The 16,063-nt window shown below is 48.7% G+C and overlaps 1 protein-coding gene across 7 annotated transcripts in view; it reads left to right on the top strand.

Annotated features, from left to right (window-relative positions):
• The window catches only part of TCIRG1 (T cell immune regulator 1, ATPase H+ transporting V0 subunit a3), a 31,956-nt gene that overhangs the window by 13,711 nt on the left and 2,182 nt on the right, over positions 1–16,063 (top strand). For 5 of the 7 annotated variants that reach the window (XM_081838268.1, XM_081838270.1, XM_081838269.1 and 2 more), the window contains exons 5-19: positions 1,166–1,395; positions 2,266–2,363; positions 4,297–4,423; positions 4,662–4,744; positions 5,660–5,753; positions 6,118–6,330; positions 7,308–7,458; positions 8,069–8,208; positions 8,708–8,865; positions 8,964–9,054; positions 10,047–10,165; positions 10,595–10,808; positions 13,459–13,572; positions 13,916–14,032; positions 15,585–15,702. In XM_081838268.1, coding sequence (XP_081694394.1) covers positions 1,166–1,395; positions 2,266–2,363; positions 4,297–4,423; positions 4,662–4,744; positions 5,660–5,753; positions 6,118–6,330; positions 7,308–7,458; positions 8,069–8,208; positions 8,708–8,865; positions 8,964–9,054; positions 10,047–10,165; positions 10,595–10,808; positions 13,459–13,572; positions 13,916–14,032; positions 15,585–15,702 — 2,067 coding nt within the window. Of the gene's footprint in view, positions 1–1,165; positions 1,396–2,265; positions 2,364–3,812; positions 4,169–4,207; positions 4,424–4,661; positions 4,745–5,659; positions 5,754–6,117; positions 6,331–7,307; positions 7,459–8,068; positions 8,209–8,707; positions 8,866–8,963; positions 9,055–10,046; positions 10,166–10,594; positions 10,809–13,458; positions 13,573–13,915; positions 14,033–15,584; positions 15,703–16,063 lie in introns of those variants that run through there. The other 2 variants (XM_081838272.1, XM_081838273.1) reach the window with 2 other exon arrangements.

Below are 16,063 nucleotides of genomic sequence, written 5' to 3'. Positions count from 1 at the left end.
GAACAGAGCCGTTGTGACTAGTAGTCATTCTTGAACCCACAATCTTGAGATTAAGAGTCTCAAGCTTTACCAACGGAGCTATTTCGCTATCCTCTGAAAAATCTTTCAAAGCTATCTTTTAGAGCTATACAAGTTGGTGGCCGTTGCTACACCTTGGGAGTAGCAAATTCCAAAGTTTAAATATATGCTGTGTGATGCATCTTTGGCAGGCTTGTACAACATCCAGCCAAATTCAGCTATACCAGGGTTAGCAACCTTTTGGGGCCAGTGGGCCCATTTTGAGAAAGTGCCGCGATCTCCTGTCCCAAAATGGGTGCCATAAGGACACGGCGTAACACAAAATGGCTGCTGCATCTAAAAGAGCAGGAAAAGGCGACGGCATCACAAAATGGTGTCAGTGTGCCTCTTCTCATCAGCCCCCCATCAATGGGGGGAAAGGCATCTGCACCAGCCCCTTTCAGTCGCAGAGAAACAGTCCTTGCACCTCTCCTGTGTTCAGAACAGATGGGAGGGTGAGTGTCCAATCCTGGCATCTAATAAAATTTGGGCATGCTTAAGAGATTTCTGTTTAACGTAGGAGAGGTTGAGTACAGGTAGAACCAACTGTGTCCCATGTTCTGGATCTTTTTATTTATTTATAAATCTTTTTTGTTGAGTTTTACATTACTCATTTAAATTCAAAAATTAAACATCATCATCATTTAGGATTCCCTGAATCCTTTGACTCCCCTCCACCCTTCCATGGTTACCATTTTCAATCTTTTTCCCACTGCTTCACATATTTTCAATCTTTTTCTAAAATAGTACAGTTTTACCTTAGCTTTTCATACATTACAAGCGTTACTTGGATCCTGCCAAAGTTTTTGGTTGTTTAAAGTGTTCTCTTAGGTATATTGTAAATTTTCCCCATTTCTTCTTAAAGTTCCTCTCTTCCTGGTTTCTGATTTTCGCGGTCAATTTCGCCATTTTGGCATAGTCCATCATCTTCATCAGCCATTTGTCTGTGGTCGGGACTTTATCTTTTTTCCATCTCCCATGTTCTGGATCTTTGAGGGAGGATTTACTCATTGCAAACTCTTGCAGCTGAATGTTTTCTGGGCCTTGGGAGCAGAGGACAGTCCCAAGCTCTGCCCTTCCTCCTCATGTCTCTAATCTCCCTCTCCAGCTTTCTTAGCACAGCAAGTGTGGAAGGCAGGCCTGACACTGACACCCCCTGAGGAGAACCTGCCGGCTCCTCTGGCTCGGGATGCCCTGCAGATCCAGGAGCAGTCTGAGCGGCTGGCGCAGGAGCTGAGGGAGGTGAGCCACAACCGCGAGAAGCTGGTTGGTCGGCTGCAGGAGCTGCGGGAGCACATTCAGGTGCTGCAGGAGGGACAGCGTTTCACTGGCCAACTGGTAAGTGAGTTCCGCCCCTTCCGCTTCCTGCTCCATCAAGACTCGCTGGTGCGCTTGGAGGAGAAAGGGATGCAACTGCAGCTGATTGGCTGAAAGTTAGATAAGGCTTGCTGAAATTGGACATTGCTTCCCATAGCGGGGCGGGGGGGGGGGGGGCTTAAAGCAATTTGCAGCAAGAATGAGATACAATAACAGAAATGAGATCCTTGAGGCAATACGGAATAAAAATATGCTAAAAAGAAAATAATTCATTTCCCCCCCACAAAAAAGGGTGTCATGTTTCACAGTGACAGCTGCTACTATTGCTACTAATAATAATAATAATAGGCATAGAGTATCAAGCCTGCTGGTGATTTTCTTCTTTGCTGTTCTCCTAATGCTTTAAAACTATTTGAATATTATTTGACAATATCTGAGTGGCCTGTTGCTCAAAAAAACACAAACTGACCTGTCAGTGCCTGGCACTCTCTATTCCCTCCCTCCCTGGACTCTGTCACTTGAAGCAGTTTTCTCCTAGCCGGATTCTGGTAGAGCAAATGAGCTTGACTGAAGAGAAAAACTACTTTACATGGTGGAGCACAGCCCGGTTAGGAGTGGAGAGCCTACCTTGCCTGCATGTTTTAAACTTTTTGTTAAAAAATCACCTTGACTCCTCCACCCGTGACTTTTTTTTTTACTTGAATGAGCAAATACATGAAGAACAACTCTGGCTGTCCCTGTTGCATTTAACTTGACCCTGGATTTTGTTACTGCATAATATAAGAATATTATGTTGTTGAACACTGAAGGTGGTCCTGGGACATCTGAGAGGGAGCTCACGAGTCCTGGGTTGGTAGCAGGCCTTTCTCTCACAAGCTGTTTTCCCATCAGCAGGTGCCGTTAGCATCACCAGCTCGCCCACGAGCCTTCTCTGACAGAGAACCTCTGCTTGACCCATCCATGGCACAGCGGCTTGACCTCAAAGTAAAGTGAGTTGTGAGGGGGCGGGCGGGTCATTCAGGTTGACAGGGTAACCCTTCTGTATGAGAGATGAAGCTTGTCAAGTAAACCAAAGCCATTGTTCCTGAAGTGAGAGCTGATGTAGCCTACTGGTTAAGAACATGAGGCAGGACATCCTCAGTTCAATTTAAAAAAATAAAAATGTCAGGGTCACAAACTGTATGTGGCCTTGCATAAGCCACTATTTAAATACTAATAATGACCCCAATATTATTAATACAGTGGTACCTCGGGTTAAGTACTTAAGTCATTCTGGAGGTCCGTTTTTAACATGAAACTGTTCTTAACCTGAAGCACCACTTTAGCTAATGGGGCCTCCTGCTGCCGCCACGCCGCCAGAGCACGATATCTTTTCTCATCCTGAAGCAAAATTCTTAACCCAGGGTACTATTTCTGGGTTAGCGGAGTCTGTAACCTGAAGCGTATGTGTCAGAGCCGCCCCTAGGTCCCAGCTCACAAAGGACCAACGCCCGGCTGTAGTTATGTACAAAAGTCTTTATTGAAGTTCAGTTTCCATTTCAAAGCCGCAGCGTGCAGTTCTACGTCTTAAAGTCTAGATCGGCGAAGTTCCGTCTGAATCTCCTCCCCTTCCACACCAGTTTAAGACTCTAGCCTTGCTCCACCTCTTCCTTAGCTCCTTCCTCCTCTGGGCCCTCCTGCCTGCTGGGGTTTCATCCTTTCTGGACTCTTCTGACGCTGACCCCCCTGATTCTTGCCCCTCCTTCCGGCGGGCTTTAGGACCAGGTTCCCTATCCGGGCTACCTGCTGTGCCGCTCGCCTGTACATTTGAACTTGGCGCGCGCGCCCAGCTGGCAACCTTCCTCTTGACCGTTCCCTCGCTCTCCGATGGAGGCGTGGTCAGCCCTGACTCATCTTCTCTCACTGGTGGTGAATACGCTGGCCCTGATACCTGGGACTCCTCCCCCCCACTACGCTCTGGTGGGGAAGCTGGTCCTGATTTCCAACTGCTGCTCTGGGAGTCCCCGCTGGCCCCTTGCTTCTGGGGTGTCCCCCTTGCGGCCCCCCTTGCCCTGGCCATCGGCGCCCCCTTCTGTGAATCTTCCGATTCGCTGGAGAGGCTCATGGAATCTCTCAGGCTACTGTCATCTTCTCCTACGCTGCCCTCGGATTGCTCCCCCTCGCTCTCCATCTCCTCCCCTCCCTGCGCTCCCGCTGCGTCCCTGACAGTATGTAACCTGAAGCATATGTAACCCGAGGTACCACAGGATTTGAATAATTTTCAGTAATAACCACAGTATTAATAATAATTGTGTAATAGTCAATAATGATAATTGCTGTGGGCAGTTCTGCTAGGGAAAGCTCTTCAGGAATTTCCCATACCTGTCCTCTCCCTCAGTGCCCCCTAAATCTGCTCCTGAAGGTTGAGGGGAAACCCACAACAGCTTTAAGGGGCACACAGGGCCCCTTAATGCACACTGTTTCAGGGCAAGGAGAGGAGAAGGGGGAGGTGTTCCATTGCACAGCCCAAAGTGCCTTGCGCTAGCAAAACTGTTCAGTTGGACACCGTCCAGTATTAAAAGTAACCAAAATCCAGAATGAAATTTTTGTCAGCAGGGAGTAAGACAGCATGGAAAGTATGTCAAGACTTTCAGGAGGGGATTCTGTAACTGGAGTGCCACCACTAAGAAGGCCCTTTCCTCAGGTGATGGGGGCATCTGAAGAAGGTCATCTGAAATTGACCTTGGTTACCTAAGGTGAATGCTCATCTAGCTTCTAGGGTTGTTATAGGGATTACTATGATAATGTTTATGAGGCACTTGGTAGACTACAAATGCAGTATCTAGATGCTAAGGGCTTGTTATGTTGCCACAGGGCACTGTGTGCTCAGCCTCGTGTGCAGTTTCAGTGTGCATTTTGTATGCTCTCCCCTTTGCTCTCAAGCTTTATCGCAGGCGTGATCCACCCATGGCGGGTGAATGTGTTTGAACGGCTGCTGTGGCGCGCATGCCGTGGCTACCTTGTGGCCAACTTCACTGAGATGCCGGAGCCCATGGAAAACCCAGCCACGGTGAGACGAAATGAAGAAAATGGGTGGGTGGGGTGTAAGATGGCTGCCTGTGAGGGGTGGCAGGCAATGTAGGGGGGGGTGAGATTCAAGGCCTGAGTTTGGGTGGAGCAGGGTGTGGCACAGTTTAGGAGGCTGCAAGTACACTCTGTCATGTGGCTTAGGCCGAAGGCCCAAATGGTCCTTCTCCTGCTCCTCTCAAGTCCAGAGGTTTCTGAGCAACCTGTCCCTTCGTGTGTAGGGTGAGAGCGTCACCTGGGTCATCTTTCTCATCTCCTTCTGGGGGGACCAGATCGGGCAGAAAATCCGCAAGATTGCTGACTGGTGAGTGCTGTGGGTGGTGCGTGTTCCCTCTGATGTCTATTGATGCTGAATAACACCCCTCATCCGCCTGCCTTGGTCTCCTTCTGCTTGCTGTTTATAATTTTCCTGCCCTGGTGCCATAACATCCCAAAGGTCCAGCAAATCACAGGCCCTGCAATGTTTCACCCTGTTTGACACATGACATGCCTTTTTACCTCCTCAAGAGGCCTGCACCCACCCACCCTCCAAATCAATTCCTGTGATATGTGCCTTGCATTTAAATTTATTTATTTGGTTTTTCAGATTGAGATTTTACAGTCACATATCTAACATACAACATAAGAACAAGATTCCAATGAATCTCTTGGACTTCCCTCCTCCCCTTTGTGGGTTCTATTTTTAATCATTTCCTCCTGCATCTTTTATCCAAATCTTTTATCTCTCCAAAATTCACCATTAAACTACAAGTTATATTCCAATCCTACTAACAATTTTAACTGTTTACAATGGTCTTTAAGATAAGTTATAAATTTCCCCCTGTGCCTTGTTCCAGTGGTGTCTGACAGACCATGAGGCTGAGGAAAAAGTCAGACACCAACTATATTCCTTATTCCCTAAGACAGCTCTGCCTATCTTCACACACTGGCCAAGCTACCCACCATCTCATCTCATCTCATCTCATCTCATCTCATCTCATCTCATCTCATCTCATCTCATCTCATCTCATCTTATCATCTTTTCTTTTCTTTTGAAATCATTTTTATTTGATTTTACAATGCAAAATTATAAAAAAGAAATTCAAATCTATATCCATATGCCCACCATCTTTCAACAAATTGCTCCCTCTGCTCCTCTGTGTTGCCTCCCGCCACCTCCACCCACCAGTATGTGTGCATGTGCCTGTGTGTATTCACTCTGTGTTGTGTCCCTCCAAAGCTTTCACTGCCACCTGTATCCTTACGCCGACAAGGAGGCGGAGCGCTTGGAGACACTGTATAAACTGCGCACTCAGATTGAAGATCTGACCACGGTAAGGTGATAAGGGCTGCTTAGGGTAGTACACAGGGCGGGCTTGAAATCCGGGAAATACTGTCAGAGAGCTTTGGAGAGGATCCATGGTTTATAGTTCTGGGGTAGGAAACCATGGATCCTCTCCAAAGCTTCATGCAGAGCACTTCATGCAGAGTGTCACATTTCAAAGCTGCAACGACACTCTGTACTTCCTGTGGCCCCGTGTGCAGCCACATTTCCAGACTAGCAGCTCTAAGCAGCACATTCCATTGCTCAACTGATTCCTTAAAAAATGAAGTACTTTCCCTCCTAAATTCCCCCTTTTGCTCCAAGTCTTCTACCGTCTCCCTCAGTTCTGCTTCACACTCCTTATGAGAAAACAGGTCTTGGGCAAGACGGAGCAATACCTGGACCAGCTGCTGCAGAAGGTGCTCTTGGAACTGCCGGCTTGGCAAGTGCGGATACAGAAGATGAAGGCCATCTACTTCATCCTCAACCAGTGCAGCTTCAACATCACCGACAAGTGTCTCATCGGGGAAGTCTGGTGCCCCGTCCGCGACCTTCCTGCTGTGCAGCAGGCTCTGCGTGAGGGATCGGTATGTGCTGCAGAATATCGGCTCCCTTCTGCTTCTCCTTCCATGTACCTTCCATTTCATGTCCCCCTCTCCCTTCTTTTTGTACACCTACCTGTTTGCACAAGTAAAGAGCAAAATATTTTGAGTCAGGGGTTGATACATGTGCTTTGCCCTCCCCACTCCCCGTGGGTTGGGCCAAAGGAAGGTAAATAGGGCTCCCAGCAGGGCAAGGGCCAAGAGATTTTGCTGCCTGATGCAAAGGACAAGATGGTACTCTCTCCCCATTCCATACACAAAAGTCCACCTTGCTGGCAGGTTGACTCGTCCTTCAACACTGGTTATAGGACAGTGTCCTCCACTGTGCCTGAAGGCAGCAGGGTAGCTTAGGGAGTACAGGACCAGAGTAGCTTCTGGGGCTCTGTGGGAACAGTAGGTTGGAGCTGCCAATGCTCTCTTGCTCCCTAGGATTTTTTGCCTGAGGCTGCTACCTTGGCTCGCCTAATGGTAGGGCCAGCTCTGGGCAATACAGTTGTACCTTGGAAGCCGAACGCCTTGGCACTCGTACGTTTTGGCTCTCGAACGCCGCAAACCCGGAAGTGAATGTTCCAGTTTGCAAATGTTCTTTGGAACCTGAACATCTGGCGCGGCTTCCGATTGGCTGCAGGAGCTTCCTGCAGCCAATCGGAAGCCACATCTTGGTTTCTGAACGTTTTGGAAGTCAAAAGGACTTCCAGAACGGATTCCGTTCTACTTCCGAGGTACAACTGTACATTGGTAATATATTGAGACAAATTTAGGATATGGCAATGTTCTTCTCCCTCCCCCTCCCTTCTCCCTCCCTCCCTCTCTATCTCCCTTTCCCCACCCCCCACCCCCACTAGCTAGGACCACACCCAGCTGTATGTATGAATGCCTCTCTCCTTTTTCAGAGCTCCTGGGCAAACCAATGTACTTGATGCTCCTGAACTGCCCAGTTTGACCCTCTCTTCCCCTTACAGCACCGCAGCGGTTCTGGGGTGGAGTGCTTTGTTCATCAGATTCCCTGCACTGAGAGCCCCCCGACCCTCATTCGCACCAACAAGTTCACTGCCGGCTTCCAGAGCATTGTTGACGCCTACGGGGTATCCAGCTATCAGGAGGTAAACCCAGGTGAGCAGATTTGCCACATCCTGCTCTTGACCTTGCAAGGGGCATGCACAGTTGCTCAGTGGAACATCCTATTTTTGGCGAAAGAGGGAGGGCACCAGGGCATTACGCACTGACCTTTGAGAGATTGCTCCCAATAAAGGAAGGCTGTGTGTTTTCTGGGCTTTCTGGCTATGGGACAGAGGGAAGAAGGAGGAAAACTAGAATGGGTCATGTGGGTGGAATTGTCTTCACAGTTGGCCAGGAGTGGAGAGTTTGTCTCTCCCACCCCCCCACCCCCGATGCCACTGAACTACAGTTCCTATCAACCCTGACCAGTGGCCATGCTGGCTAGCATTGATGGGAGTTGGAGTCCAACGATGTCTTGAGTTGCACAGGTTCCTCGCCCCTGCTGTAAGTCAAGCAGAGCAGGGCGAGAGTGGATTATATACTTTTTATATCCTACTTGATTAGTATCATTAGATTAGATGCTTTGCAGTTCAAAGAAAGGAGAGGTTTTTGATTTGGGGGCTAGGTTAGGTGAAATGGCAATTGACTCCATGGTTTTTTTGTGGGGGTTGCAAAGGGGGGTGTTTGCCTGGACTTCCTATCTGACGCTAGACCTGCTTTGCAGCTCCCTATACCATCATCACCTTCCCTTTCCTGTTCGCTGTCATGTTTGGGGATGTTGGCCATGGGCTGCTGATGTTCCTCTTTGCCCTTTGGATGGTGCTGGCTGAGAACCGCCCCAGCATGAAGAAGGTGCAGAATGAGGTGAGCCCCAGATTGCGGAAGAGGCAGCGGGTGAGAGGGGATACGCTTTGGGTGGATGGAAAAGGATCACATGCTTTCCACAATACACCTCGGGATATGTTTTTATTTTATTTAGTACCTTTATCTCCCACTTCTTCACCAAGGAGCTGAGAGCAGCATGTATGATTCTCCCCAGTCCTGTTTCTCTAGAAAAAGAGGTGCCGGAACTCACCATGAACACTTCCCTTGTTCTCTTATAATGGCAGTGGCGCCTACCTGAGAGGTGCTGGAACTGAGTTCTGGCTGAGAAAAAAGCCCTGGTTCTCCTTTGCCCCATTTTACCCTTGCAAGCAACCCTGTGAGGTAGGCTTAGAGATAGCGACAGGCCCAAGGTCACCCAGTGAGATTCATGACCAGCTGGGGATTTGAACCTGGGTCTAATCCAGGTTCTGATCAGTCACACTAACCACACCAGAGATTTACCATCTCACCAAACATACCCTTGTCTTCCTGCCCCCAGATCTGGCAGATGTTCTTTGAGGGCCGCTACCTCATCCTCCTGATGGGCGCCTTCTCTATCTACACTGGCTTCATCTACAACGAGTGCTTCAGCAAGGCCACCAACATCTTCCCCTCTGCCTGGAGCATCGCTACCATGGCCAACCAATCAAATTGGAGGTACTGACTAGCCCATGACCCAAAGCAATGCTGGCGGCCTCTTCTTTCATGACGGCTGCATCATTCTCATGTGCTGAAGCAATTCCTTCTCCTTACAGTGAGGACTTTTTAGCTGGAAACCCTGTTCTTGCTCTGAACCCCAATGTCACGGGAGTTTTCAAAGGTCCCTACCCTTTTGGGATAGATCCGGTAAGTATTGCAAGAGCACACCGGTGCTAAGCTGTTTCTCAGCTTTCCCCAGGCTGATGCCCTTCATGATTTGCAGTGCCCATGAGGGCACCAGATTATGTGGGGCTGCTTTAACTGATTTAGCAGTGCGGGACCCCTGGTAATTGCTGTTTGATGTGTGAAGGTCAGATAAGGGTGTTCTGTGGGGTGTTAGGGGAGGGGCAGTGTCATCAAGTAGTTCATCCACCATTGGTCCCCACCCTGCACTCAGCTCTCACCTGTGGCTCCTAGAAGCTGTTGACATGTGACAGTGGCCACACCCCGGGTAACGGCTGAACCACATGAGGGTAGCCAGTGAGTCTCAAACCCTCAGTGGGCTGGGGACTTGTTTGTCCCCTGCATGCGAATCCAGAAAATTGAGCAGATGAGACCAATAGCATAAGGAAGACTGTTTCTGCACGTGCTGTAGAGGGTAATGGGGGCAGATCGGGCTTATCAACCTGGGAAGGTAGCCCATCTAGGAGAAGAAAAGCTGATCCTTAACCACCATTGCCTTGGGATATCTTCAGGAGAAGAAAAGGCTAAGGAGCAAACCCTACACAAATCCAGAGTGGAGTCTCGAAGGCGGTAGGATGGTGTCTTGTACGTCTCCTTCTGGCAACTCCTGTAGCCAACTGGTGCCAAACGTATCACTCTGCTTTTCTTCAGAGCACATCAGTGAGACTGAGAGGGGGTCTTGTTGTCTGGGCAACAACATGGGAGGCAGCAGTTACGAGGAGGTGTTCTCTCCTCATCCCCTCTTCTAAAAGAGGTTCACACTGTGTACTGAGTGCAGCCTTCTGCAACCTGGTGTAGTTTTGGACTACAATTCCCATCTGCCCTTAGTCAGCATGTCCAGTGGTCAGGGCTGATGGGACTTGTAGTCCAAAATATCTGGCGGGTACCAGGTTGGGGGAGGCTGGCTTATCATGTATGCGTGTTCTTGATTCTTCCCTTCCATGCCTGTGACTCAGATCTGGAGCCTGGCCATCAACCATCTCACCTTCTTGAACTCCTTCAAGATGAAGATGTCTGTGATCCTGGGCATTGTGCACATGAGCTTTGGGGTCTGCCTTGGCATCTTCAACTACATGTAAGTACTGGGCTGGTCCTCCACCTGCAGCTGCTCCTGCGAGGGATGCGAAGGACCACTCTGGCGCCATTTTACCCAAAGGAATCCTGTCTTGCTTTAAGCCAACAGCTAGGAATTCAAAAAGGAGATTAGACAAATTCATGGAAAATAAAACTACCAGTGGCTACTAGCCATGATGACTGTATGCTGCGTCCATTGTTGGAGGTGGGAAGCCTCTGTAAATGTAGTTCCTTGAGTGTCCCTAAGTGTGCAAAGGGCTGTTGCCCTTGGCTCCTGCGTGTGGTCTTCCCATAGGCATCCGGATAGTAACTCTGCAAGCAGGATGATGCACTGCATGGACCTCTGGCCTGGCCCAGCAGGGATCTTCTTATGATCCTGACACATTTATTCTCACGCTCCCTCTGTTGTTTGCTCATTTCCTTTTTACAGCCACTTCAAGAACTACTACAAGATTCTCCTGGTTTTCGTTCCAGAGATCATCTTCCTACTGGGGCTCTTCGGCTACCTTGTAATCCTGATCTTTTACAAATGGCTGGCGTATGACGTCTCTGATTCCCAGTCTGCGCCCAGCATCCTCATCCACTTCATTAACATGTTCATGTTCTCAAACGATGCCGATAACGTCCCACTCTTTAACCACCAGGTAACATCTTGTGGCGCTGTGCTTTATCTGTTGGGTGTTGACGTCCAGCTCCTCGAGTGTTGCTTCCTCTGCTCCTCTCCCAATCCTGCTTTGGGGAGGGAAATGTTCAGGACTTGTAATAATAATAATAATAATAATAATAATAATAATAATAATAATTTATTATTTATACCCCGCCCATCTGGCTGGGCCTCCCCAGCCACTCTGGGCGGCTTCCATAGAAAGCAAAAATACAATAAAATATCACACGTTAAAAACTTCCCTGAACAGGGCTGCCTTAAGATGTCTTCTGAATATCAGGTAGTTGTTTATCGCTTTGACATCTGCTGGAAGGGCGTTCCACAGGGCGGGCGCCACTACCGAGAAGGCCCTCTGCCTGGTTCCCTGTAGCTTTACTTCTCGCAATGAGGGAACCGCCAGAAGGCCCTCGGCGCTGGACCTCAGCATCCGGGCAGAATGATGGGGGTGGAGACGCTCCTTCAGGTATACTGGACCGAGGCCGTTTAGGGCTTTAAAGGTCAGCACCAACACTTTGAATTGTGCTCGGAAACGTACTGGGAGCCAATGTAGGTGGTCTCGGCGGCCGCCCCCAGTCACCAGTCTAGCTGCCACATTCTGGATTAGTTGTAGTTTCCGAGTCACCTTCAAAGGTAGCCCCACGTAGAGTGCATTGCAGTAGTCCAAGCAGGAGATAACCAGAGCATGCACCACTCTGGCGAGACAGTCCGCAGGCAGATAGGGTCTCAGCCTACGTACCAGATGGAGCTGGTAAACAGCTGCCCTGGACACAGATTTGACCTGTGCCTCCATGGACAGCTGTGAGTCCAAAATGACTCCCAGGCTGCGCACCTGGTCCTTCAGGGGCACAGTTACCCCATTCAGGACCAGGGAATCCTCCACACCTGCCCGCCTCCTGTCCCCCCAAAACAGCACTTCTGTCTTGTCAGGATTCAACCTCAATCTGTTAGCCGCCATCCATCCTCCAACCGCCTCCAGACACTCACACAGGACCTTCACCGCCTTCACTGGTTCTGATTTAAAAGAGAGGTAGAGCTGGGTATCATCCGCATACTGATGAACACCCAGCCCAAACCTCCTGATGATCTCTCCCAGCGGCTGCATGTAAATGTTGAAAAGCATGGGGGAGAGGACAGAACCCTGAGGCACCCCACAAGTGAGAGCCCAGGGGTCTGAAAACTCATCCCCCACCACCACTCTCTGAACACGGCCCAGGAGGAAGGAGCGGAACCACTGTAAGGTTGGCTGAGACGGAGCAGATCCAGTAATCAAGGGGCGGGGAATCTTTTGCAGGCTGGGAGACACATCTCCTTCTGAACATGCCAGTGGTGGGAGGGGTTAGAGGAAAATTGGGCTCAGTAGCCTCCCATTTGATGAAATGCTGCTGAATCTGAGAACTGTCTTAGTTGAAATACACTGTGCTCTAATATGAAGGTTTCATTGACGTGGGGGGCTTTCATTGACTCTGATGGGTGCTTCACAAAGGCAAGTCATCACTTGATGTAGCCACTGAGTGATGAACATGCATGTGTGAATCAGCCCTCTGCAAGGAGGCACAGACCCACAAGGTCACCAGCCAGTTGGGCCTGGGGGGTTATTCCTTTCTGGCCTTGAACACAGTGATCAGTTGCAAACCTGAACACAAAAACAAAACCCAACTGCTGAGGGTTCCCTGAAAATGTCATTTACCTGTCTCCTGAGAATTTCCTCTGTGTTCAAAATCCCAAGTCCATTTTATGTCTGAAGGCTTTCTGTGGTATTTTTTTATTGCATTTGCTGTACTTTGATGTTGTTGTTTGCCTACACAAGCAATTTAAGGTTGCATGGAGTAGTCCAAATATTACAAGGGACTGCATTCTTGAGCTTTACTGAGCAGTGCCTCATTGAAATACATAGTGCTAGTCACATCATTTTGGGTGGGTGGGGAGTTGGGCGCCTTGGGACAAATTACCAGGTTTGTTTCCTTTGTTTCTAGCTGACAAGGCACTTAGGTGTCACGTTTTGGTTTGCTCAGTTGTAATTTTATTGGCAAGACTGCGTCATAGCTGAAGACTGATTGGGAAGCAGGAAGGATCCTCACCAACCAAAGCCCTATAGGATGGGAGCTGAGGCAGAACAGGGAGAGGAGATGGTGGGAGAAATGGACACCATAGGCACATCCCTTTTCCGAGTGGCCCAAGTCCCAGTTTTTAAGACTGGGCTTGCGATCAGTGTTTCCTTTCTGCCCAGTGAGATCAGGCATGGTCTGTGGCTTTGTACTGTGGCTGATTCTGATGATGTTTCTGTGTGGTTATTTAATGATTTGTTGCAATTGACTGGGGTACTTTCTTGCTGATGTCTTGATATTATCTCATAATACTACATCCAAAATGGATTCCTGAATTTTGCTGGGTTTTTGTTTCTGTTCTATTTTGAACTGTCCAATGTTTTGAAGTGTTCAAGGTGACAGTGTGGTTTTGGTGTGATTTCCCACCCCCACCCCATTTCTGTGGGTTGCAAACTACCTTAAATGCACTAATATAGAAAGGTGTCATATCAGTTTAGAAAACTAAATAAAAATGTATTTTGCTCGCTCCCAGCTTGCCTTTCTTCTGGCTGTTCCGACTTGCAAGATCTTTCTCTTTCACTCCAGGCCCTGGTGCAGACAGTGTTGGTGGTGGTAGCCCTGGCCTGTGTGCCTGTCCTGCTGCTGGGGACCCCCTTGTACCTCTGGAGCCAGCACCGACAGAAGGCCTCTTTGTCCAGGGTAAGACCCCTCTATATGACTGGGCCTGGGGCTGATGTCCACACCTACCTTTCTATATCCCAGCCCCCTTGTTGGGTCAGGGTCTGTACAGATATGCATTGAGGTCTTGGTACCATTAGGAGTGGGGCACTAAAGCTCAAGGACTGAGTCTGAGGATGATCTCAGATGGCCACCTAGATGCCACAAGTGAAGCTGTGTGTCATGGGAAGGATTCTGTGGAGGAACAGTGTCACTTTTAACCTTGTGGGTTCAGGATTGTGATCCTTGAAGCCTTTCTGTGTGCAATGCTGTCCAATCCACACCCCCCCCCCCACTGACCAATGTGTTTCTGGGATGCTTGCAGCACAATCCCTCCAGCGCAGAAGAGTGCCAGCCTCTGCTAAACTCTCAGGAGCCGAGCAGATCCGTGAATGTTGCTGAGGACGATGTGGATTGTGCCAAATCCAAACAGGAGTTGGAGGTAACTTTCTGTCCAGCAGGTCAGGATTCTGGGACATGACTCCCATTTTCACCAAGTAAATGCAGAAGTTGCTGCTGAATGCGAGTGGTTTTTGTTTTGTTTTTTGTTTCTGTGTAAATTTAGAATCATTTTGTAAAAAAAAGGTATGGGGATAAAAGGAAAGTTTGAAATGTGTGGAGTAAGGGAGGCAATAAGCACAAAAGATGGGGGCCTGGTGCTGGTTCAGTTGCTAAAAAAGGAGAGGTACATGGGCCTGGAAGCTACACCTTGGCTTGATTTGAAAGGTTGGAAGCTACACCTTGGCTTGACTTGAAAGGTTGGAGTGAGTTGGTGGTGAAGCAAATACACTCTTCATATGCTCAAGAGCCCCATCCCCATTTCTCATTCATTCACACCTTCAAAGACTGACCCTAAAAGAAAAAAGATCCCAAGGAATGAACAATAAATCCAGCTGGGGGGCAAATGGAAGGAGTTAGAAAAGGCCACGTTCAGAAGCAGTTAGGCTTGTTCTTCCTAAGAACAAGAGCTTGAAGTCCTCAAATATTGTGCCTTTGCAGGGACTATTCATGATAGCACCTTCTTAAGACCTCTGTTGTTTAGAGAGGCTACACAGGTGAATTATTGGAGCTTGTCTGGATGAGGTTAGAGGGGATGACCTCTAAGAGACTCCTGCATGGACTCTGCTCAGAACTGCAGGCCCTTTCTTTGCTGCTGTTCAGGGTATTTAAAAAAACTAAACTTGGCTGAAAACCTCCAACTTGTCGTGGCATCTCAGATTGCCATCATATGGAAATAATGTTGAGCCAAGCAGCGCTTCACTGGCATAAAAGGCTAGGATCTCCCATGACACTTTTTGCAGGTTCTTTGAGTGTACAGAAACGGCACTGGTTGCTGTTTTTAAAAACAAAAACAAGTTACCAAGAAAAATGTTCAGAATCCGGCTTGGGAGTCTGGTTTTCCTTAGGAACATGTTTAAGGTGAAAAGTTCTTCCCATTTGCAGAAAGTTCTTAAATAGAGTCTACATATGCTCTCCACCAAGTCCTTAGCCTTAGACCAGGGCTGAAGAACCTGTTGTCATCCAGATGCTGCTGAACTACAGTTCCCATCATCCTTTGGGAACTATTGGCTGTGCTGCCTGAGGGCTGATGGGAGCTGGAGGGCCACAGGGTTTCCCAACCCCCTGCCTTACACTCTGGAAGCAGCTCATGGAGGAGTGGGCTTTCATTTGAGTCCCTATGCTGGTTTAGAGTATTAGACTAATCCATGGGTAGGCAAACTAAGGCTGGATCCGGTCCAATCGCCTTCTAAATCTGGCTTGCGGACAGTCTGGGAATCAGCGTGTTTTTACATGAGTAGAATGTGTGCTTTTATTTAAAATGCATCTCTGGGTTATTTGTGGGGCATAGAAATTCGTTCATCCCCCCCCCCCAAAATATAGTCCAGCCCCCTACAAGGTCTGAGGAACAGTGGACCGTCCCCCTGCTGAAAAAGTTTGCTGACCCCTGGACTAATCCTTGCCACCCCACTGATTCTTGCCTTTCCCCCCTTCAGTTTGACTTCTCCGATGTGTTCATGCATCAGGCAATCCACACCATCGAGTACTGCCTGGGCTGCATCTCAAACACAGCCTCCTACCTCCGGCTCTGGGCTCTCAGCTTGGCCCATGCACGTGAGTTTCAGGGGCTGGGAGAGGAACGAGCAGAAAGCAGGAAGCACGGCAAGCGATTTGGCCACACAGACCTGGGGGAGGCCGGTGGGCAAGATGTTTTTTGGAGACCTCACCACATGATACAGGCATCAGGCCCCATTCCTGCACTGTTGAAGGCTCCTTTGCAGCCACTTCTAAAAGCTTTTGAGGGACTCTCTCTGCCCCAGCATGTTTGTGATGTGGTTTAGATTTTTTTATGGCAATATATTAGTCTTCTGGAGCTAGCAATGTGTATTGTGATTGTGGAGTGCTTGCATTTGTTAGCTGCCTTGAGTGTCTTTTGAACATTAGGTGGGATATGTGTTTTTAAAATAAAGAAATG

Source organism: Podarcis erhardii (assembly GCF_964252035.2).
Source record: "Podarcis erhardii genome assembly, chromosome: 1".
Classification (NCBI taxonomy): Eukaryota; Metazoa; Chordata; class Lepidosauria; order Squamata; family Lacertidae; genus Podarcis; species Podarcis erhardii.
Note: the sequence above shows the minus strand (reverse complement) of the source record. Positions and strands in the feature narration are given on the sequence as shown.